General features: G+C 43.2%; 1 protein-coding gene across 1 annotated transcript in view; it reads left to right on the forward strand.

The window, feature by feature from the left end:
• The window catches only part of LOC147030994 (metabotropic glycine receptor-like), a 191,813-nt gene extending 172,683 nt beyond the window's left edge, over positions 1 to 19,130 (forward strand). Inside the window, exons 9-11 of the mRNA XM_085875634.1 lie at positions 13,029 to 13,134; positions 14,465 to 14,614; positions 15,895 to 19,130. Coding sequence (XP_085731760.1) covers positions 13,029 to 13,134; positions 14,465 to 14,614; positions 15,895 to 17,526 — 1,888 coding nt within the window. The 3' untranslated portion in view covers positions 17,527 to 19,130. The remainder of the gene's footprint in view (positions 1 to 13,028; positions 13,135 to 14,464; positions 14,615 to 15,894) is intronic.
• Positions 19,131 to 24,117: the final 4,987 nt, after the last annotated feature.

Below are 24,117 nucleotides of genomic sequence, written 5' to 3' on the forward strand. Positions count from 1 at the left end.
AAAATTGGGGTCTATGGGGGGCGGTGGGGTTATCCCCCCAAAAGAGGTATTTGCTTTCTTCTCCGTTACATATTTTGTGGAAAGTCTATGCCTACCATTGGTTTCCTGTTTATCTTATCCAGGCACTACCAGGTGAGCACCCAGTGGTATTGCCCCTATTATATATTTTTTATACATTGTCGAGGCTCATGGAAGAGCTAGAATTGGTACACTGAACGGATCAAGACATAACAGGACAAAAGGAACAATTGAGAGAGGGGTGGAGAGGACACCAACAGCAGAGTTGAAGGCCAAATTAGAGGCAGACTTGGACAAACAATCAGTGTGGAGAGGAATGGGGGCCGTTAGAAGATGCATAAAGTGGACAAGATGGAGACAGAAGGAAACTTTCAGGAGGGAAAACTGGAAATTTAGAAGGTGGAGGGATTTGGGTAGGGTGGTGGTGGGAGTCCAGGGTGGAGGGGGGGGTTAAGAAGAGTATAAAAGATCATGGTTTTAGATTGGGGATGATCTCAGATGCTGGTGAATAGCTAGCCGTCTTGGAGACATGGAGGAACGAATGAGATTTAAGAGAATGTGGAAGTTTGTTCCACAGGCAGTAAAGAAGAAGAACAAATGAGTGAGGGTGAGCAATGATCCTGTATTTTGGTAGTTTCACCAGAAGGGGGTTGATGGTGGACCGTGTGTGCCCTGCAGAAACCTGGGGTGTTTCTTAACGAATTTTTGTTGACATTAATGAAGTTATTTTTCTACTGAATCTTTTTATGTCTTTTTATTTATCTCTCTGTGTTTACAGGAAATACCCACCATCTGGGGGGAGGGGGGTGGTTGAGATTGTGGGGGTGGTGGGGCTATATATATATATATATATATATATATATATATATATATATATATATATATATATATATATATATATATATATATATATATATATATATCTTCTTCTTCTTCCTCTTTCGGTTTGCTCCCGTTAGGGGTCGCCACAGAGGATGAACCGTCTCCATTTTGCTCTATCCTCCACATCTTCCATTGACACTTCAACCACCCGCATGTCCGCCCTCACCGCATCCATTAACCTCTTCTTTGGCCTTCCTCTTCTCCTCCTGCCTGGCGGCTCCATCTTCAACAACCTTCTCCCGATATACTCCGTTTCCCTCCTGTGCACATGTCCAAACCATCTCAATCTCGCCTCTCTCACTTTGTCTCCAAACCGTCCTACCTGCGCTGTCCCTCTAATATACTCATTTCTTATTCTATCCATCCTCGTCACTCCCAATGAGAATCGCAGCATCTTTAACTCTGCCACCTCCAGCTCCGCTTCCTGTCTTTTTGTCAGCACCACCGCCTCCAAACCATACAACATAGCTGGTCTCACTACCGTCTTATATACTTTCCCCTTCACTCTTGCAGTGACCCTTCTGTCACAAATCACTCCTGCAACTCTTCTCCACCCACTCCATCCGGCCTGCACTCTCTTTTTCACTTCTCTCCCAAACTCTCCGTTACTTTGGACAGTTGATCCCAAGTATTTAAACCAATCCACCTTCCCCACCTCAACTCCTTTCAACCGCACCATACCACCAGCCTCCCTCTCATTTACGCACATGTACTCCGTCTTACTCCGACTGATTATCATTCCCCTTCTCTCCAGTGCGTACCTCCACCTCTCAACGCTCGCTTCAGCCTGCTCCCTACTCTCCCTACAGATCATGATGTCATCCGCGAACATCATAGTCCATGGAGACTCCAGTCTGATCTCGTCCGTCAACCTGTCCATCACCATTGCAAACAGGAAAGGGCTCAGAGTCGATCCTTGGTGCAATCCCACTTTAACCTCAAACCGGTCCGTTATTCCGACCGCACACCTCACCGCTGTCACAGTCCTCATACATATCCTGCACGATCCTCACATACTTCTCCACCACTCCCGACTTCCTCATACAATACCACAACTCCTCTCTTGGCACCCTATCATAAGCTTTCTCTAAATCCACAAACACACAATGTAACTCCTTCTGGCCTTCCCTATACTTCTCCATCAACATTCTCAAAGCAAACATCGCATCACTAGTGCTCTTTCCTGGCATAAACCCATATTGCTGCTCACAGATCGTCACCTCTCCTCTCAACCGAGCTTCCACTACTCTTTCCCACAACTTCATCCCTCTGTAATTTCCACAGCTCTGCACATCACCCTTATTCTTGAAAATCGGAACCAGTACACTTCATCTCCACTCCTCCGGCATCCTCTCACTTTCCAAGACTTTATTAAACAATCTGGTTAACAACCCCACTGCCATCTCTCCGAAGCACTTCCAGGCCTCCACTGGTATACCATCTGGGCCAACCGCCTTTCCACTTTTCATCCTCTTCATAGCAGTCCTCACTTCATCCTTATTGATCCACCCCACTTCCAGATTCACTATCTCCACCTCTTCCAACCTTCTCTCTCTCTCATTTTCTTCATTCATCAGCTCCTCAAAGTACTCCATCCACCTTCTCAACACACTCTCCTCGCTCGTCAGCACATTCCCATTTGCGTCCCTTATCACCCTAACCTGCAGCACATCCTTCCCAGCTCGGTCCCTCTGTCTTGCCAATCGGTATAAATCCTTTTCCCCTTCTTTTGTATCCAACTTCTCATACAGCTCGTCATATGCCTTTTCCTTGGCCTTTGCCACCTCTCTTTTTGCTTTTCGACGCCACTCCTTGTACTCCTGCCTACTTTCTTCATCTCTCTGACTATCCCACTTCTTTTTCGCCAACCCCTTCTTCCTTATACTTTCCTGTACTTCCTCATTCCACCACCAAGTCTCCTTATCTTCCTTCCTCTGTCCAGATGTCACACCAAGTACCTTCCGAGCTATCTCCCTCACCACTTCTGCTGTAGTTGCCCAATCATCCCACCCATCTTTACCACCATCCAACGCCTGTCTCACCTCCTCCCTAAATTTCACGCAACAGTCTTCCTCCTTCAGCTTCCACCATCTGGTCCTTGGTTCAGCCCTCACTCTCTTCCTCAACCTCACCTCTAAAGTCATCCTACAGACCACCAATCGATGCTGTCGAGCTACACTCTCCCCTGCCACAACCTTGCAGTCACCAATCTCTTTCAGGTTGCATCTCCTGCTTAAGATGTAATCCACCAGTGTGCACTTTCCTCCACTCTTGTACGTCACCCTGTGTTCCTGCTTCTTCTTGAAATACGTATTTACCACTGCCATTTCCATTCTTTTTGCAAACTCGACCACCATTTGCCCTTCCACATTTCTCTTGTTGAGACCATTGTTGCACATACCACATACATACCTTGTTGAGACCATATATATACATATACATATGTATATATATATATATATATATATATATATATATATATATATATATATATATATATATTTTGTTCCATGGCGAGTAATCCCCACTGTCTGCAGCAGGGGTCAGTAAACTACTTGCACAATGACACGTACAAGCGGAAATCATAAGTCGGAAACTTTGTTCACACCACGTTGTCTCCCCTAATGTGCCCTGCAGAAACCTCACAGTGGGGAGGGGGGGGGGAGATTTTTAAAATTTCGTCACTGGAGGTATTATGTTTTCAGGTTGTTCGTGCATCCGTCCGTTCGTTAAAGGTTTTCGTTCCAGCGATAATTGAAGAACGGCTGAAGGGATCCAAGTCAAACTTGGTGTCAGTATGTATAGTGATGTATACATAAACTGATTCTATTCTAGGGTCAAGAGGTCAACGATTAGAAGTCCTGTTTGGTAAAATTCCGTTACCGTGCTGACTTGTGAACGAGTGATGGGATTTTGACCAAACTTGGTATAAGTATAGATAATGATGCAAAGATGAACCGATTCGATTTCGGCAACAAGAGGTCAAAGGTCAGAGGTCATGTCAGGTAAAAATGTGATACTTGAGAACAGCTGAAAAGATTTAAAGCAAATTTGCTACAAGTATTATAATGATGTCATAATGTGGGCAGAGGCATATTGGTCGACGTCGTGACGTCGAAGAGTGCTGTTCTTGTTTTCCTTGTGCCCTTGACCTGACCCTGGGTATATGTGTTCTACAACAGAAAATTTGGTGGAGATCAGACCATCCCGATTTTCTTCCATGATTTTCAGATGTATGTATATGTGTATATATATATATATATATATATATATATATATATATATATATATATATATATATATATATATATATATATATATATATATATATATATATATATATATATATATATATATATATATATATATATATATATGTATACATACAAACACAGGATTGCGTTATTTAATATAGTAGGCCGGATTTATCTGAATAATCAACATCGCTTGTTTTTCAACTTCTTCCTGATGAACCCTCGTGTCATCTGCACCAAGCAGGGTTCTTACGATTTGGAGCCGATGCTCGGATTGCAGAAATGTCAGTAAAAGCAAAGCACGTCTTGCTGAGTGGCACCACAATTGACGTCGACCCCGGGATACACTTGCACAAAAAAACACATCAACGGATTGAAAGGCACGCCTGTGGAGCCTTAACTGTGCAGGCTGTCCTGCCCCCAAAAAGGGGACGCATGCGATATGACCCGACCCTGAGCTTTCGTTTCAGGTGATGAATGAGTGCTGTTTAATACACTTGTAATTTTGAAAGGCCTTTTACATACCAAGCACACATGCTGGGCACAGCAACAATGAGATACTTTCATGCTTCTTGACAGGATTTCATTTGCGAATGCAATCGACTAAGTTGGGTTTTCTTTCACTGGTGTTTTCACACAACTGTGAAATAGTGTTGGGCTTGACGCATCACAAACTGAATTTGGCAGGCGTTAAATTAATGATTTGATCAACCAGACTCGGTGGCGTAATGGTTAGAGCGTCTGCTCCGAGTCTGGGAGATCGGCGGTTTGAACCGCAGCAGAGTCGTACCAAAGACTTGTTAAATACGGTACGTGCTGCTCCCTTGCTTGACGCTCAGCATTTAAAAAGGATAGAGTACAGATAAACAACCATCGGTTGGGAAACATCGGGCAGGCTTGTCGGCCTAATGTCTTCCTCTAGCGTTGAAGTTCCTTGCAAGAGAAGTTGAGTGATTAAATTGTTGGATCTTGTGAACACAAGAGCCTTTTGTGCTCACATATCCACAAGATTCAGCAGCCATGTAAATATCTGTAATCTTTTCTGCCAAAAAGATGTGCAAAAGATCTGAATGAATGTTTAAATATATATATATATATATATATATATATATATATATATATATATATATATATATATATATATATATATATATATATATATACACACACACATATACATATACATATACATATTCACATATGTATATATATATATATATATATATATATATATATATATATATATATATATATATATATATATATATATATATATATATATATATATATATATATATATACATATATATATATATATATATATATATATACATATATATATATATATATATATATATATATATATATATATACATATATATATACATATATATATATACATATATATATATATATATATATATACATATATATATATATACATATATATATATATATATATATATACATATATATATATATATATATATACATATATATATATATATATACACACATATTCACATATATATATATATATATATATATATATATATATATATATATATATATATATATATATATATATATATATATATATATCACAAGCGGAAAACCAGAGATGTCAGGATAAGTCAATTTTGAAGAAACTGAACAACAAAGTTTCAAGACTTTGGTGGACTGTTTAATAACTGTCATATAGATTTCTTTTCCAGTAAAAGGAAGAGTGATCATTGGCCGATCAAATTAAGGATGTAGCATTTGCCAAGCTTCTGTGTTATTTAATTTAAGAGCAAAGAACGAATCAATGTTGCAAACTGACATCACTGGTTATTCCCTTGTTTAATAATTGCCATGCAATTTTAACCCAGGATGTGTAGCAAATTCATGCTTGTTGGTTACTAGCATACATTACATGACTGGTGATCACAGATTATTTTTTTCAACATTAAACGGTCATTGTTTTTTTGTTTGATTGGTGTTCAATGCCATACTGAAGGGTATTTCGCTTATATGATGACAGATTCTCCATTTCTTACTCCGTACTACTTAATTTGATGGAAAACCGGGAGGAAACCAAGGATAAACCACCCCCGCGATAGCCGAAGTCACCTCATGTGACTTCCTCATATACCCAAGCAGGTTGATTGGGCGGTGGGTACATTGAATGAGGATGGGTACTCAGACGCGCTAACCATTAAGCCACGGCGTGGGTCCCATAAAAGTCACAATAAAGGTTTGACCAGGCTTGAACCACAATATGCACCAACTACGGAGCCCATGATATAACCAAATAGGCCATTGTAGTGCTCAGAGTTTATGCTGTGAAAGTTTTCAACCTTTCATTTTTTAGTTTCTCAACTCTGAATATCATGGTGGAACAGTTAACATGAATGAAAGGGAGATAACCAGGAGTAAAGTACTGACAACTCTGGGTTTCTACTTGTTCAGCTTTGACAACACTTGTTTTTTTCATTGCACGGCTAAACTTTATACCATATAAATTATGTGACACCCCTGGTTATTTGTTAAAGTAATATTGTGAGAGGAAACCTTATGTTGCCAACTATTGGCAGGTGCAATTACCCTGAAATTTATAAAAAGTGACATCTCTGGTTTTCCCCTTGTGGTCTTCATACATATATATATATATATATATATATATATATATATATATATATATATATATATATATATATATATATATATATATATATATATATATATATATCTTCTTCCTCTTTCGGCTTGCTCCTGTTAGGGGTCGCCACAGCGGATCAACCATCTCCATTTCGCGCTATCCTCCACATCTTCCATTGACACTCCAACCACCCGCATGTCCGCCCTCACCGCATCCATGAACCTCTTCTTTGGCCTTCCTCTTCTCCTCCTGCCTGGCGGCTCCATCTTCAACATCCTTCTCCTGATATTCTCCGTTTCCCTCCTGTGCACATGTCCAAACCATCTCAATCTCGCCTCTCTCACTTTGTCTCCAAACCGTCCTACCTGCGCTGTCCCTCTAATATACTCATTTCTTATCCTATCCATCCTCGTCACTCCCAACGAGAATCGCAGCATCTTTAACTCTGCCACCTCCAGCTCCGCTTCCTGTCTTTTCGTTAGTGCCACCGCCTCCAAACCATACAACATAGCTGGTCTCACTACCGTCTTATATACTTTCCCCTTCACTCTTGCAGCTACCCTTCTGTCACAAATCACTCCTGCAACTCTTCTCCACCCACTCCATCCTGCCTGCACTCTCTTTTTCACTTCTCTCCCACACTCTCCGTTACTTTGGACAGTTGATCCCAAGTATTTAAACCAATCCACCTTCCCCACCTCGACTCCTTGCAACCGCACTATACCACCACCCTCCCTCTCATTTACACACATGTACTCCGTCTTACTCCTACTGACTACCATTCCCCTTCTCTCCAGTGCGCACCTCCACCTCTCAAGGCTCGCTTCAGCCTGCTCCCTACTCTCCCGACAGATCATGATGTCATCCGCGAACATCATAGTCCATGGAGACTCCAGTCTGATCTCGTCCGTCAACCTGTCCATCACCATTGCAAACAGGAAAGGGCTCAGAGTCGATCCTTGGTGCAATCCCACTTTAACCTTAAACCGGTCCGTCATTCCTACCGCACACCTCACCGCTGTCACACTGTCCTCATACATATCCTGCACGATCCCCACATACTTCTCCACCACTCCCGACTTCCTCATGCAATACCACAACTCCTCTCTTGGCACCCTATCATAAGCTTTCTCTAAATCCACAAACACACAATGTAACTCCTTCTGGCCTTCCCTATACTTCTCCATCAACATTCTCAAAGCAAACATCGCATCACTAGTGCTCTTTCCTGGCATAAACCCATATTGCTGCTCACAGATCGTCACCTCTTCTCTCAACCGAGCTTCCACTACTCTTTCCCACAACTTCATGGTGTGGCTTAACAACTTTATCCCTCTGTAATTTCCACAGCTCTGCACATCACCCTTATTCTTGAAAATCGGAACCAGTACACTTCATCTCCACTCCTTCGGCATCCTCTCACTTTCCAAGACTTTATTAAACAATCTGGTTAACAACCCCACTGCCATCTCTCCGAAGCACTTCCATGCCTCCACTGGTATACCATCTGGGCCAACCGCCTTTCCACTTTTCATCTTCTTCATAGCAGTCCTCACTTCATCCTTACTGATCCACCCCACTTCCAGATTCACTATCTCCACCTCTTCCAACCTTCTCTCTCTCTCATTTTCTTCATTCATCAGCTCCTCAAAGTACTCCATCCACCTTCTCAACACACTCTCCTCGCTCGTCAGCACATTCCCATTTGTGTCCTTTATCACCCGAACCTGCAGCACATCCTTCCCCGCTCGGTCCCTCTGCCTTGCCAATCGGTATAAATCCTTTTCCCCTTCTTTTGAATCCAACTTCTCATACAGCTCGTCATATGCCTTTTCCTTGGCCTTTGCCACCTCTCTTTTTGCCTTTCGACGCCACTCCTTGTACTCCTGCCTACTTTCTTCATCTCTCTGACTATCCCACTTCCTTTTCGCCAACCCCTTCTTCCTTCTACTTTCCTGTACTTCCTCATTCCACCACCAAGTCTCCTTATCTTCCTTCCTCTGTCCAGATGTCACACCAAGTACCTTCCTAGCTATCTCCCTCACAACTTCTGCTGTCGTTGCCCAATCATCCCACCCATCTTTACCACCATCCAACGCCTGTCTCACCTCCTCCCTAAATTTCACGCAACAGTCTTCCTCCTTCAGCTTCCACCATCTGGTCCTTGGTTCAGCCCTCACTCTCTTCCTCAACCTCACCTCTAAAGTCATCCTGCAGACCACCAATCGATGCTGTCGAGCTACACTCTCTCCTGCCACAACCTTACAGTCACTAATCTCTTTCAGGTTGCATCTCCTGCTTAAGATGTAATCCACCTGTGTGCACTTTCCTCCACTCTTGTATGTCACCCTGTGTTCCTCCTTCTTCTTGAAATACGTATTTACCACTGCCATTTCCATTCTTTTTGCAAACTCCACCACCATTTGCCCTTCCATATATATATATATATATATATATATATATATATATATATATATATATATATATATATATATATATATATATATATATATATATATATATATATATATATATATATATATATATGACGAAGAACTCACCATACTTTGATATAAACCTTTGTTTTTTTTATCCTCTAAAGCAGGGGTCAGGAACGTTTTTGACCCAGAGAGCCATGAAAGCAAAATATTTGGAAATCTATTTCAGTGAGAGCCATATAATATATTTTAAGACTGAATTAAACTAAATGTGAGTATAATAAGCCTCTGAATTTATTCTTTTAAATAATGTTGTTATAATACTCACCATTAATGGGACTTCTGGTGCTGCATCGATTTGCTGATGGCTTTGTAGTCTGGTTGGTACTTGGTGAGGTTAAGCTTCATGCAAGCGTTGAGGCTTTCATCCGTTAGACGTAATAGTAGGTTGGACTTGATGTTTTTAAGATGTGAGAATGACTGCTCACAGACATACGTAGATCCAAACAAGGTCAATACAGCAATACTCACACGCTGCAGTGTGAGGTATGTGACAGGAAGCGCGTTCCAAGTTTTGATAATTAGCTGGTCTTCGGGTTGAAGATTTTTTTTCATTTCTGTCCACATGTGCTTGCTCGCCAACTCCGCTTTCTGTTGTGCGATTCTTTCCAAATCTTCATTCAGTGACTTGAACTTCTTCACCCACATGTCTGAGGCCTTCAGGTCAGCCACTTCTCATTCAAAATCTCTGACGGAGACACCAGGAACGTAACTCAGGTCGGCTGTGTTCAGTGAACACTCGTTTGGATGGGTGATGAACTTAAAAAGACGAGTGTGCTCACGAAATTCTCCAAAGCGTACTTTGAATGACTGTAGGAGACTGGATGTGAAGCCAGCTAACTGCTGGAGATCAAAGTTTTGAGTGGGCTCACTTGCTGTGCATGCATCTTTAAATTGTCAATTTTTCAAAATGTAGTAAACGACCTGTTTCAAGATCCATGATAAAGAGCTCCAGCTTGTTTTCAAAAGCAAACACGGCTTGTTGAAGGGATAACACTGTATTTCCAATGCCTTGCATTTTCACGTTGAGCTCGTTCAGATGTTCAGTCATATCCACGAGATAGTAAAACTTGAGGAGCCACTCAGTTTCGGCTAGCTCAGGATGCTCAATCCCTTTCATTTCAAGGAAAGTCCAGATTTCGTTCAGGCAAGCCGCAAAACGGCTAAGCACCTTCCCTCTTGACAACCAACGCGCATTGCTGTGCAAAAGCAGACCGTGATAGTTATTTCCAACTTCATCCAGCAGTGTTTTAAACTGGCGACCATTTAAGGCTCGGGCAACAATAAAATTGATCACACGAATGACCAGCGACATCACTTCGCCAAGCTGCCCATCACACATCTGAGCACAAAGTGCCTCCTGGTGTAGAATGCAATGGAAACTTAGGATGGGTGTATTTTCATGTTCACGGAGAAGCGCCACAAATCCTTTGTTTTTCCCCACCATACACGGAGCACCATCAGTACACACCGAGATAAGTTTATCCATTCGTAGATTTTTTTCTTGAGCGAACTCCATGAAAGACTTGAATAAATACTCACCTCTTGTGGACCCTTTTATTGGCAGAACAGCAAGACTTTCTTCGCGCAGTGTATCACCAGCAGCATATCTTGCAATCACACTGAATCATGTACAAATGGCTTACGTCTGTTGACTCATCCAAAGCCAGGGAAAAGAACGGCACTGTATTTATGTCCTTCACTTGCGTTTCCTCCACTTGGTTTGCCATCATGATGGTACGATCATGAACAGTTCTTGCCGACCGAGGCATGTCTTGTATCCATTTGATTATCTTGTCTTTGTTCGGAAGATCATCAAAAAGTTCATTGGCGACATCCAGCATGAACGTTTTAGCATACTCGCCATCTGTGAATGGTTTTCCGTTCCTCACTATTGCTAAAGATCCAGCAAAGCTGGCGGAATTATAGTCACCTTGCCGGGTCCATACGCGGAGTTGCTGCTGGCTGGCTTGCACCCTGCTCAGTAGCTCTTGGCACGCTTTCTTTCTGCTGTCTCCCGCAGGGGATTTTGATGCAAAGGTAGCATGGCGCGTGTCGAAGTGCCGCTTTATATTCGACCGTTTCATCGATGCAATTTTGTCATTGCAAATTAGACACACCACAGAACCTGCTCTCTCCACAAAGGTGAATTATTCGGCCCATTCATCCTGAAATGTACGATACTCCTCATCTTTTTTATTTTCGCCATCTTCTTCATCGAAGGGTTAGCTTTGAGAAAATGAGAGATTGGGAGATGTTGACCCAACTGAGGCTTGGCAAATAGTGAGTCTGGCTGGCCTGCACACGGGCTTATGTACTCGAGAGGTGCGGCGCGGCCGGCCGACTCTGGGATGCTGTCGCCTCAGCGGTGGCGCGTGATTGGTTGAGATGAATTCCGCTACGCGTCTCGGCGGCGGCACGTCATTGGAGGAACCGAAATCACTCTCCTTTTTCTTCTCTCCTTCTGCCAAGTTCAGCCCTGCACGTGAATGAAGCACGACACCATTCAAACTGTAGGTAAAGTTTCCGTGAGAAATATTGGGCTTTCAAAGTTTCAAACTCCAATTTTATCTGCGAGCCAGATGCAATCATCAAAAGAGCCACACCTGGCTCGCGAGCCACACGTTCCTGACCCCTGCTCTAAAGTGTAAACCAAAGCAATGCAGAGTGTTTCTTGCGAGTTATTATCTCAAGATTCGTAAGAATATGCCAATTGACAATGCACACACCAAATTGGCAGGGCAAAGATGAGGGCCATTGAATATATCACTTCAACAAAACTCGAGAGTTCATAGAACACCCTACCCCACACTGTCTTGAGAAACAAGGACTTGGGCGGGCTCTGCGAGCGGAAAATTGAATTGGTCGAGATGATCTAAAATGCCGTAATGTTTTGTCCAAGTACTGATGAACGGATGGTTTTTGGAAGTGCCAAAAAGGGGATTTGTGTTCTACAGTGTTCAAGTATATAATTCAATTGAAATAAAATGAAGATTTTAAAGGTTGGAGAAAAAAAACTGTTTCCCACAAGTTTACTGTCATTGACGCAGCGTCTTTTACGCCACCTTATTTAACACGTTACATTACATTAGTTCTCTGTGCCTGTTGTTTGTGTCCTTTATGGCTTTGCTACAAACAGTAAGTATCCTGTTTGGAATTATTTTCAATTTTGCTTGACTGTCAGACAGACAGACAGACAGACAGACAGGCAAGAAACATCTCGCTCCTCTGTGCATGTGCGATCGGAACAAATTCAGACAGAGCAAAAGTATTAATATGAAGTAGAGATTCGTTTTCCGATTCGTGTTCTGATTCGTGTTCAAAATATAACCTTCAATTGAATTGAAGTTGTTTGCTCGATCATAAACTGACGTGTGTGGACAGACAGACAAAATGAACCAATTGCTTAACCCCGCTTTTCGCTTCGCGTGCGCGAGGTAACGACATTACGATTGTTGACACAATCCTTCCCCTCCATTTTGATCTCATCAGGTTGCAAAAAAGACAACCATTGCTGTATTTTGCCTATTAACATCGGATGAATGCAATCAATGTACCACCACGAAGATGTGTACGGTTCGCACTCTCACAGTGAAACCTTTTCTCTTTTTTTAATGACACTTGTAAAAGGTTAGGAACATATTGCAAAAAAAATTGCCTAAAGTGAACTGAACAATAGGTGGTATGCATCATGATCGGCGTGTGTGTGTTTGTTTGTGTGTGTTTTGGGTGCAGGTTCACAATGACATCCCGAATTCATCCCGACTGGATGCTGCTGGCTGTGTTTATACACACCCACCTCACTGTCTCTGTGACTGTCGGCCTCTTACTCATTCCAAAGGTGAGGCTGTTATAGGTGAAGTAATTATTTTTAAAGATTTGTACACAAAGTATAGGCTCACGGGGGGAAAACAAGGTGACAAAGGATAGAAAGGCAACGTCCTGACAATGGGGCCACATTTGGACTCGATAAACAGGGGGGAAATGAACAGGAAAGAGGAGAGAGTTGAGTAGATGGACTACAGTAACTTGCAAGTAAAAGGGTACATTATTTGAGGATTAAAGAGGGTAGAAAAGGTTGCGGTTAGAGATGGAAGTTGATACTTGGTGGTGTGCTAGTGTCAAAGGTGTGATTATACTGACTCAGCGAGGCATTTCCACAAGTGAGAGAGAAGAACAAAGGAGTTTACGTGAGTTAGGAAGCTACGTGAGTAGTAACCCTGGGTTTTTGGAAGGTGGACAAGGAGGAGGACGATACTGGAAGATTGCTTGCATCCTGGTGAGGGTTGGGGATGGGTGAACAGCTGAAAGACCAGGAGCAAGACAAGAAGAGAAACAGTTCAAAACAGAGAGGCTACGAGCCTGTCCACCATTATACAGCAGCAAGACCTGTGCCTGTTATTTATTATTGGTGGGAGATGTCAACGATGTTGAGCTTTGGATTCCACAGCACATAGGAGTGAGGAGTGTGAAGCAGGGACACAAGCCCATAGGGGAGAACATTACTCCATTGAGCTGTAGACAAATGTTCAGGCACCACATCCACATTTTATATTGTAGTTACCTTGCACATACCTCAACTGAACTCGAACCAATGCCAGGGGTGAATATCGGATTACTGCATGAAACATCTTAACTATACCACAAGACAGTACATCAAACCTGCACTACTACTACTACTACCGTGCATTGTACGTCTTGCCCAAACAACCTCATAAATTTCTTTAAGTGAACCGAAAGCTGTTAAAAAAAAAATAAACTAAAATTTGTTTCCATGTCTTGTGAAATATTGGATGTGAAACACATGCGACGTTCTCATTTCACACGTACGTTTCAGCCATTTCATAGACAAAAAATGGCTGCTTTCAAAAAATGAATGGGAAATTCAATGACGTTGCAATTGATACTTTGCTGTGCTTCTGCTTCTTGTTCTTCAATAGAAGAATGCGAATAAAAAAAATTGTAATGAGCTCCACCAGATCGTCATATTTACAAAAAAAAATTGCTGTTGTGCTTTAACATGTAAAACCTTGTAAAGTCTGTTGTTCCAAAGCCCAAGTCATTACCTTAGAAAACCGTTTATGCTATCTTCAAATTTGTAACTCACAATATGAATGCTAAACTTATTTCAATGTCTCCTCACTTCCAATCCATCATTGGTACAATTGAAGTTTGCCTGTGGAAGTTCAGCCCCACGGGACGACATTGCTGTGGAGCCATACGAGGATGAGTTGGATGTGATGCGTCGTTCTGGCTCCTACCTCAACAGTAGCATCACCTCTGCGTGGAGCGAGCACAGCGTTGATCCTGACGACCTCAGGGTACATGCGGTTTGTCCCTTAGGCAGGCCCTAGAAAATTTAGGGCTTCTTGTGCTACTTTTACTGGGAAAATTATATTGGGTGGATGGAGGGGGTCAACTTTATCTTGTGTTCCATGCAGTCCAAAAAAATAAAGGAAGAGTAACAACAAAATCGAAGTTGGCAACCAAGATGGAAAAAGCGAATAAAACAATGGAATTCCTCAGGATCTTTTTCAGTCGAGTCTGAAAGAACACAATAGACTGAAAATAATGTCTGAAAATGTAAAATCAAGGCAAAAAAGGCCTGTCATATGCTCTCCCACTGGGAGCGGCGCGACATGGTACGTATCTACATAGTTTGCATCAACCCCCTCTTTGGAATCCCCAGAGGGGGGGGGGAGACAAGTAGCCACAACATTTGTTTTATCAAGGTTGGTTGAGATTGGATAATTAACAACCAAATCCATCGACCAAAGACAGACACCAAATTGTGAATTTTAGTGTAATGATGATGATGATGATGATGATGATGTAACGATACAAGCCCTCAAGTGCCAGTACGCACGTGCTATTGAGTGGTTGCGAGCCGAATATAATTAATTATGTTCGTGCCATACGGCATTGATTTCAAAAATGTTCCCAAAAAGCATACAATCAATTAATATTCCACTCACTCAGTAATTAATCGCTCGTTCAAACTTTTCATAAAATGTATCAAATCAATTGTAAGGAAAACTGCTTCGTAATCCTTTGTGAGCACAATTTTTTTTTTGTTTTTCGACCAAAAAAGTGTGGGGGAGGGAGGACAATTGATATGTTGTCCCCTTTAAAATGTGGGGGGAATGGGGGGGGGGGGGAGTTAAACATGAAATGTCCCCCGCTGATCGACACCCAAGCATCTGGTAGAAAGTGCATTAGATTTTGCAATACCTTCAGGGTAATGCTGTTTAACTTTGTTGTTGAGGGAGGTTGTGGGTAAAATTGAGGAGGTGAGCATAATATGGGAGAGGGGTAAGGGTCAAAAAATGTTTTCCTTTTCAAATAGTTTGAGCCAAAAACACGACTCCTATTTCAATGGTACATACAATTTGTTGGAAACTACGTATAATAGACCTAACATCTGTGCTGAAGTTCGCTTCAAGCAAAACCAGTCTTCATGGTTTGGGGAAAGCTTTTTCATTCCCTCATATACAGCACTGGAGTATCAACTGAAGATTTTAAGTATACTCTCTCAACAGTATGATTGATCCATATGTCAGGACTAATCTTCCTCATTTATCGCTGTACGTCATGTGCACAGGATGAGCTGAAGCGACTTTACGCCCAGCTGGAGTTCTACAAAGGACAAAAGATGCTGGTCAATAATCCTCACCTACAGAAAAAAAGGAGCTTGAAGAAGGGACTTGGGAGGTCCATCATGCGACGGATCACCGAGCTGCCAGACAACGTGACCCGTCGTGATGACCGGGAACGCTGCGATTCACGAGGAAGCAGTGGTGCTGGCACACCACACACTCCTTGCTCTTCGAAGCGCCCGTCAGCTGATCACAGACCGCGAGATGAGCATTTTCATCAACAACTACAGCAAAGCCAAGCAAATCACAGGCCCTTTATATTGCCCAAGTCGTACAGTAGTTACGATCAGTTGCTTGAACAGCCAGAGCTTGGTCCAGCTTCTGAAAGATCAGAGGAAAATACAGTGGCAGCTGAAATGCCCCAGGTACCAGGAGAGGCTGTGACATCACGGCCTTCAAGTTTAGACAAAGCAGAGTCTGATTCTCTTGACTCGGTGCCACTTGTTTGCCGATCGGCGAGCGCCCACAACTTGTCTGCGGCGAACAAGCGACTGGCCCAGCACCCTGCACGGCCCTCATTGCTACAAAAATCTTTAAGTCTCATCAGTGGAGCACGCGAGCGCACTTTGGCACATGGAAGTAAGGCCTGCAGTATGGAGGATGGCCACGATGAAATGGCATGGAAAGATCTTGCCTCAGGAGATTCCGTGAGTTGCGGGAAAATGAAAACCCTGGCCGAGCATCATATTCTCACCGAAAACACCGTGCATGCTCAGGGCTCAAGCTTAAGAACTCGACCGGGTGAAACAACGTGGAATCAGCAACAACAGCAAAAACGTGGTTCCTCTGAAGAAAAGCACAGTTGTGTGACTTTTGCAGATTCCCCACAAGCAAATAATGATGAATATGATCGGGAAGAAGTCTGTCCTTGGGAATTTCAAGACCTGCCCTCGACCACACAGCATGCTTCCGGAGAAGGACAGAAGCCTCAAAAGCACGTGTCCATTGCACCAGATTCCATCAAGGAGCACAATGACGACGATGGTCCGCTGCGTGCTGGCCAAAGTAAAACCACAAAGAAGCAGCGAAGTCTTTCCGATCCAAATCGAGAGGTTGAGGAAGCGGAAGCATTGCCGGGAAGCCTTTCATCGGTGGTTGAAGAAATGCAAGAATCGGAGGATCCAATGAACACCCAACTCATTTCACCCACCACAGATCCTAAACCCCCAAGCAAAACAGATGTATGTCCATGGGAGGTTCAGGAAGTTCCTGAAAGCACAACAGATGACAGAGGACAGGCGGCCTGCACTGGAATTACTGACACAAAAGGACAGAAAGCCAATTTGGCTGATATCTGCCCATGGGAGATGGAAGATGAAATTCCATCTTCCTCAAGGTCCAACTCTCCAGGGGAGCTCAAGATGTCAGAAAAGCTTGCATCAGAAAAAATGACCAACGGCTCGCATACAAAGCCAAAGCAACACGCCAAAGGATTCGGGTTTAACTTTAAAAACCTCGTCAATATCGGAAGGAAAAAAGCGGATCATGGACAAAAGGCCTCCTCAAATGACAAAGCTGTGCTCCCTCTGACACAAACACAAAAGCAAGTGAATGTGCCCGAGGAGGCGAAAGAGTGAAGATGCGCGTTGGCACAGAAGCCAGCTGAACTCTTGTTTTTTTCCTCTTTGGGTGGGGGAGTGTTGGGTGGGTGGGGGGAGTGGGGGAAGGGTAAACTAGCTTTCCTGTCATCCCTGAAATTTGGGAATGCAGCTCATTTTGTACTTTTTCCCATTTAATATCAGAACCCACCGAATCACAACTGCGAACGCATTTTCGGAGAATTTCCACAGAGGTAAAAGTGCAGCATGTGAGGGCCTCCTGCTTTGGTGTTGTGATCGATACTCCCCCCCCCTCCATCTTATATCCATCTTATATCCATCTCATATCCATCTTATATCCATTACAGAGCACACTACAATTTGGTTACTTCTGTTGGAATGGTCTGCCTTTGCGTCCTGCCTTTCAAGCGAAACGATTTGCCATTTTGCCGTGGGTTGCGAAGTTGTGGAAGTAGATACGGATCGGCTTCCTACACCCGAAACGTGCATCCATCACCGACCCAAATGCTGCTTTCGAACAATATTACTGCAAATGCTGGGTCACCGCTTGTTATTCATTTGTTTTGCGGCAAATACTCTCCCTCTGGTTGGAGGGGAAATGGAGGTTCAAAAGAAAAGAAAGAAAATGAAGTCACTTTCACAAACCTTCAATATCTTGGCAACAAACGAGCAGTATCATGTTCATCACGGGGACGATCGCACTTCGAGAATGTTTTGCACCGACGGTATCACATGTCAAACGTGAGATATTTTTCCGCCTTCAACTTCTGCATATTGATATACGAGTATTGTTTTTACGGCGATCGACTTTGTATTTACCTATTTTTGAGGAACTTCTTCAAATGCAAAGGTTTTGAGTCGGGACTCTCCCCGATTTTTGTCGCAACATTTCGGAAAGAAAAATATTTGCGGCAGGTTGAGTGAGACCAATTATAATTACACGAGCGGCCACTACCCGGCGCTGCCTGGCTGGGTGAGCTTTTCCCCGTCAGTGGTCTGGGAACATGTTGGACATTGAAAAGCGACGGAGTTGTTGGCATCATGGTGATAACCTTTTGCCTGCGGGGCGGCGGCAGCACTGCCTGACCCCAGATCCAAAAATCCACTTTATAGCGGCCTTTGGTGGCCTCAAAACGGACGTCAAGGACGACATGCGTTAACTCAAAAACCTTGTCCGGATTCTGGAGTACCTACACCCAAAATTTGTGGCCTTTCAGTGCTACGGTTCGGCCGTGAAAGAAGAACGTACAAACACACACGAAAAAAAAAAATTGAAACTATTTATAAGATAATAAGAACTATAATTACACAGTAATTCCAGCTGCTGGACAGAACTCTCTACTTTGAACTGACAGCCGCCTCGCCAGTCACGGCCCATTCTGAAATTGGCCTGGAAACAAACCTTGGGATTGGCAGAGTGAAACTAAAATCCTGGAAATAGGGGATTTCTGTTTTTTTTTAATTATTATTTTTGCTGGTCTTTTTTGTAGGTGTAATCATTTTAAACAATTGTGGCTTTGTGGACAGTGTACATGCTGTGCCCCTATAAATGCATATTACTGATGTAAATGTGCAACATGTTTGTGATATCGTGGAGATAAAGTGTTTTGCACAACCCTCAATTTGTTGTTTTAATTTGCGACACCACCTTTGGGGCCTGCTGGCAGGGCCGGTTAACCCGTCGAACTCGATTTTTGCACAAGACGTCTTCAAACCTGAAACTTATTTTGTGGGGTAATGTGGTGGTGGTAGTGGTGGTGGAGACCTATGCTCTGGAATGAGCAATGGCGAGCTCACGATGAGTGCTGAATGTTTCCGGAGCAATGAACTAATCCCAGACAGGTTGCCACCGCATCACGGAGTTTGGAAAAATGCCAGTGAGCAGCCATGGGAATAGAACCCACACCAGTGAGGGAAATACAAAAAGGCTTTAACCACCGGGATGGCAGGTGGCCTCGAGGTACACACACTCATCTCTATGCCGTCCCTCGGATGGACGTTAAACTAGGCGTCCCGTCTGACGGCATTAGTAGGTAGACTTTAAGATTTCCACATTATCCTTCTTGAAATGTAGGTGTGCTTTTACCAGCTCCTTGAACAAATTACAAATTCCTGCCCAGACTTCCTATGTCAGGGTGGTGACCCGTCCAGACTCGCTATGTCGGGGTGGTGACCCGTCCAGACTTGCTATGTCGGGGTGGTGACCCGTTCAGACTTCCTATGTTGGGGTGGTGACCTGTCCAGACTTCCTATGTCGGGGTGGTGACCCATCCAGGATTGTAACCCTGGACAAGAAACTGCTTCGGCATATTAACAGACGCTTTTGATAGAGAACGGTTCATGATAGTTGAAGCACTCCACCACCAAGCTGCTGAGAGCAATGTGACATTATCTAAACCTTGAGTTCAAGAAATTTTGCGGTTTCCTTGCACCTCAGTCAGTATTAATTCCTAAACACAGGATAACTAATCCAGAGGATGATTCAAGTGGATGAAACAGCAATGCTATCACCTCCTCCGTAGCAAGGCGACTGCGACATTATACTCACTATTATAATTACAGCACAGATGCAGAATGTTTACAAACTTTGCTCGGTGTCAATCTTATTACTTCCAGCGGTGCACTTGTGCAGGTGAGACCTATTTTCTTCAAATGGGTACGGTTTGAACACCTTTCCAAATGAGGCCGATCGGTAGTTTAACACCTTTTCCACCCGAGTTGTAACATATTAAGTAAGGCACAGAAGTGATCAGCAAATTGGCTTGTTAACTGTGTGACTTTACTTGAAAGTTGCGTAGGACAAAGCAAAAAGTAATTGAAGAAACTCTCAGTTCTGGGGTATGTTCCATTCCCAATCGGCTTGCTATCGCCTGCCAAGCCAGCCGTTCCTTATCGACAATTTTGTTGGAGTGCTTGCTTGAGTGCTTCAGCCATTGGTGGCACTCCACAAGCTGATTGGTAATGGAACACACCCCTGGTACATTTATATATATATATATATATCCATGTAGTCTATAAAGAACAACCCTCTCCCCTGTCTACCCACCCTCTCCTCCTCCCACCAAAAACCAATTGATCACAATATTTACCCTAATAAGGAAAAGGAAGGTCGGAAATTAAAATCTCAACCTGCTAATTAAGCTATGACAATGATACGATTTCTCTGCATTGTTCTCCATGAAATTTACAACTTTGAATTGTCCTTTACATTATATAATTACCTCCACCACCAAAGGAGAGCGGAGGTTGTTTTCGTCCCTGTCTGTCTGTTTGATCGTCTGTCTGTGAACTGGAAGTCTCATTTGCTGGACAATCTCAGTCAATTTGAAAATTTGCTGGACAGGTGAGGTGTGTGACGAGGACAAACCGATTAGATTTTGGTTCAGGTCTGGATCCAGATCCGGTCCATCAGTGGGATACAAAACGTAAACTGTTCAGCTTGGTGGAGAAATGTGCTCAACCGAGTACAGTTCTAGTTTGTTTGTTTCAGTTCAAGGCATTCCAAAACCGCTTGACGGAATGAGTTTAAAAGTGCTGTTTGAATTTGGGGTGTGCTCGTGGGGGTTTTAGGGGGTAATATTATTAATCCAATAACAATGGGTTCAGAGAGAGAGAGAGAGGATCAGAGAGAGAGAGGGTCAGAGAGAGAGAGAGAGAGAGAGAGAGAGGGAGGGGAGAGGGATATCGAGATATAGATAGAGATACACAAAAAGTGTCAAATAAACCTAAACCTGGGTATCCCAAATCTAAATATCCAGTGTAAAGTGCCCAAATAAAAATAATCTGAAATATAAACCGACAGTCTTCAACTGTTGCCCCACAAGCAGTTCACACCCGATGATACCTTGCTCTTCCATGAGCCTCGATCTTGTTAAGAAAAACAAAAACATTTCAGGAACCATATGGATCGATTTTTTGTGATACTGAGACGCAGTTCAAACAAAAGAAACCCCTCCCCAAACCCCAACATTTATGAGGGGAACAACAGTTTTATGTTCTTGGCCTAAAGTTTAACTCTAATCTCCCCTATTTCCCTCCACCAACTTTCCTAAACAGCTGATCCCAAGCATTTGCATTCCATGGAGTGTTTCAAAGGAATTTGTTGTTTTTTTCCCTCTTGTTAATTTTCCAATCTCCTTCCAGGCAATTAAGAAGTGGCACGGCTGTTTTTGTTTTTTTCCTGCACGGAGCCAGCCAGCACTTCTTTAAGAACTTTGTCCGTAGCTCAATGGAGTACTGCTCTCCCCAATGTACTGGCGCCCCAGCACCACATCCGTCTCGCCTGGATTATGTTGAATCTTAAGGTCATCAAATTATTGGCATCTCCCACATTGAGCCCAAGTACAAGGTCCGCTGCCCTCGCATCACAAACAGGTTGGTGGTCTGTATGTCTGTTTTTTTTTTAATCGACTCACTTCTGATGTTGCTCCTTCTGCTTGCTCAGCCCATTGACCCTCTCCAGCAACTCAAGCATGCAGGTGATCTTCCAGTTAGCCCCTTGTGGTGAAGATTCAAATAACCAGGCTGATTGTACACCTCAGCTCTTTTGTTCCATACTTCTCCATATATGTGGAACTACCGACCAGAAGCTGTTCTCGCCCAGTCTTCCCTTCAGTGCTTGAAATTAAGCGCCGCACCGTCCTCTCACATCATCCCCCAGCCTTACCCACAATCTTTATTACAGTAGCTTAATGTTGTGACATGTTTTACTCCGATCATCACGAAGCATTAACACTTCCGAACGCAACCTTCTTGCAGGTTGCAGTGTTTCCTTCCCTCTTCTGTGCCCTCTTTTCTTGTTCGTTCATTCCTTTTGCTTATTGCATCCAAAAGTTACCCCACTGCCTTGGTATTAGTGCATAGCCTCGACAACATTATTCTTCCATGAGCCTCGCTGTTGCAGAAAGAAAAAATAAACTGCTCACATGCTCGAGTGAATTCATGGTTTGGTCTGAGCGGCGTGCCTTGGTAAACTGTTCAGCTTGGTGGAAGTATGTTCTCGACCTGTATGCACTAAGTGCTGCCTTAATTTCCTTGTGTGGATCCGTCCAGAGTTCTATGAGTAACTAGAACGGCACTCGGTAGAGCACGTCCCTCCGCCAGGCTGAACAGTTCACGCTTTGTATCCCACTGACAGGCCGGATCTGGATCCGGACCTGAACCAAAATCGAATCGGCTTGTTCTTGTCACCGACCCAACTTATCCACCAAGTTTTGTCATAACTCGTCCACAACTTTTTGATATATCATGCTGTATATCATTTCAGCTACATCTCTCAATGGTATGCCTGGTGTTGGGTTAATGGTTAGGGTGGTGGGCTTTGGATCCTCGGGTCCTGAGTTCAAATCCCGCTCAGCTGTTGAATTAATACCAGGTGGGGTTAACTTGGCCTGTCATCCTTCCGAAGTCGGAAAAATGAGTGCCAGCTTGCAGGTATCCTGTGTCGGAGTGGCGACCCGTCCAGGATTGTGTCAAATAGTCAAGGAGACTGCTTAGGCAGCACCAATGCTCTGCACAGAGTATGGTCTCAATCTCCTCCTCCTCCTCCTCCTCCTCCAACTCCTCTCAATGGTGAAGAATTACTTTAAAATTTTAAGTTCTCGTATCCAGATCTTCATTCGGATCTTCACCAGAATCGAAGCAATTCTTCCTTATCCACACACCCAACCTGTGCATCAAGTTTTGTCTGAATCCATCCACAACTTTTTTGAGATATCCTGCTCAAAGACAAACAAACAGAGAGACGATGAAAACATAACCTCCGTCTACGTTCGGTGATGGAGGTAAAGAGGTATTTGCGCCGAACCAGCCAGGAGCCAGCAAGGAAATGAACTTGTATGCCCAAGTGTCTTCTGTGTTTCGTCTGAACAGTGTGCCTGAAATGACAAGAACTTCGAGCTGAGACCATTATGCACTGGAACCATTGGAACCATCCCAGTGATCCTTGACAAGGTTTGTTGGAACATTGCAATTGTAGAATAAGACTACATCGGGTACTGAACGTAAATTTGCCAGAAGCCAGTGATGGGACCTTGGTGAATTATCAGTTTCAGCCACAAAACCACTACGAGTCAATGACCAGAGTCCTGGCGATAACATACTCTTCACCAAGGGTATCCTTAATGTCCACAAACTGGCAGACGGAACACTCATTTTAATGCCAATTCGAGAGACAACACATTGATGCCTCACCGTGCATATGAAACATCAGGATGAGTTTAAACCTGGGTTCAGATTTGTCCCCAGTCTTGGGACTACGGAGGTGAGTGCGCGTACCTGTCGGCTGTTCTACCACCGGATGGAAACAATTGTTGTAAGTTTTGTGCAACTAAATATTGATTGAACAAAACTATAGTCTCAGTACAGTGATTTGTGGATTGGTTATGTCTTGGAGGTTATGTCTTCACCCCTGTTTGTTTTGTTCCTTGTGAAATCGAACATTCCCAAGTATGTGCATATATATTGGTTGATCTGGTCTGTTATTCTGTCTTTGTTTGTCAATCGCCTACAGGTTTATATTGTTACTCCGATCTTCACGAAACATAATCACCTGGCAGAGGTTGTCACGAGCAAGAGGGCTATTATATTGTTTTTGAGGTCAATAGGTCA

Source organism: Eptatretus burgeri, chromosome 3, assembly GCF_056783735.1.
Source record: "Eptatretus burgeri isolate ZD-2024b chromosome 3, Ebu_testis_v1, whole genome shotgun sequence".
Classification (NCBI taxonomy): Eukaryota; Metazoa; Chordata; class Myxini; order Myxiniformes; family Myxinidae; genus Eptatretus; species Eptatretus burgeri.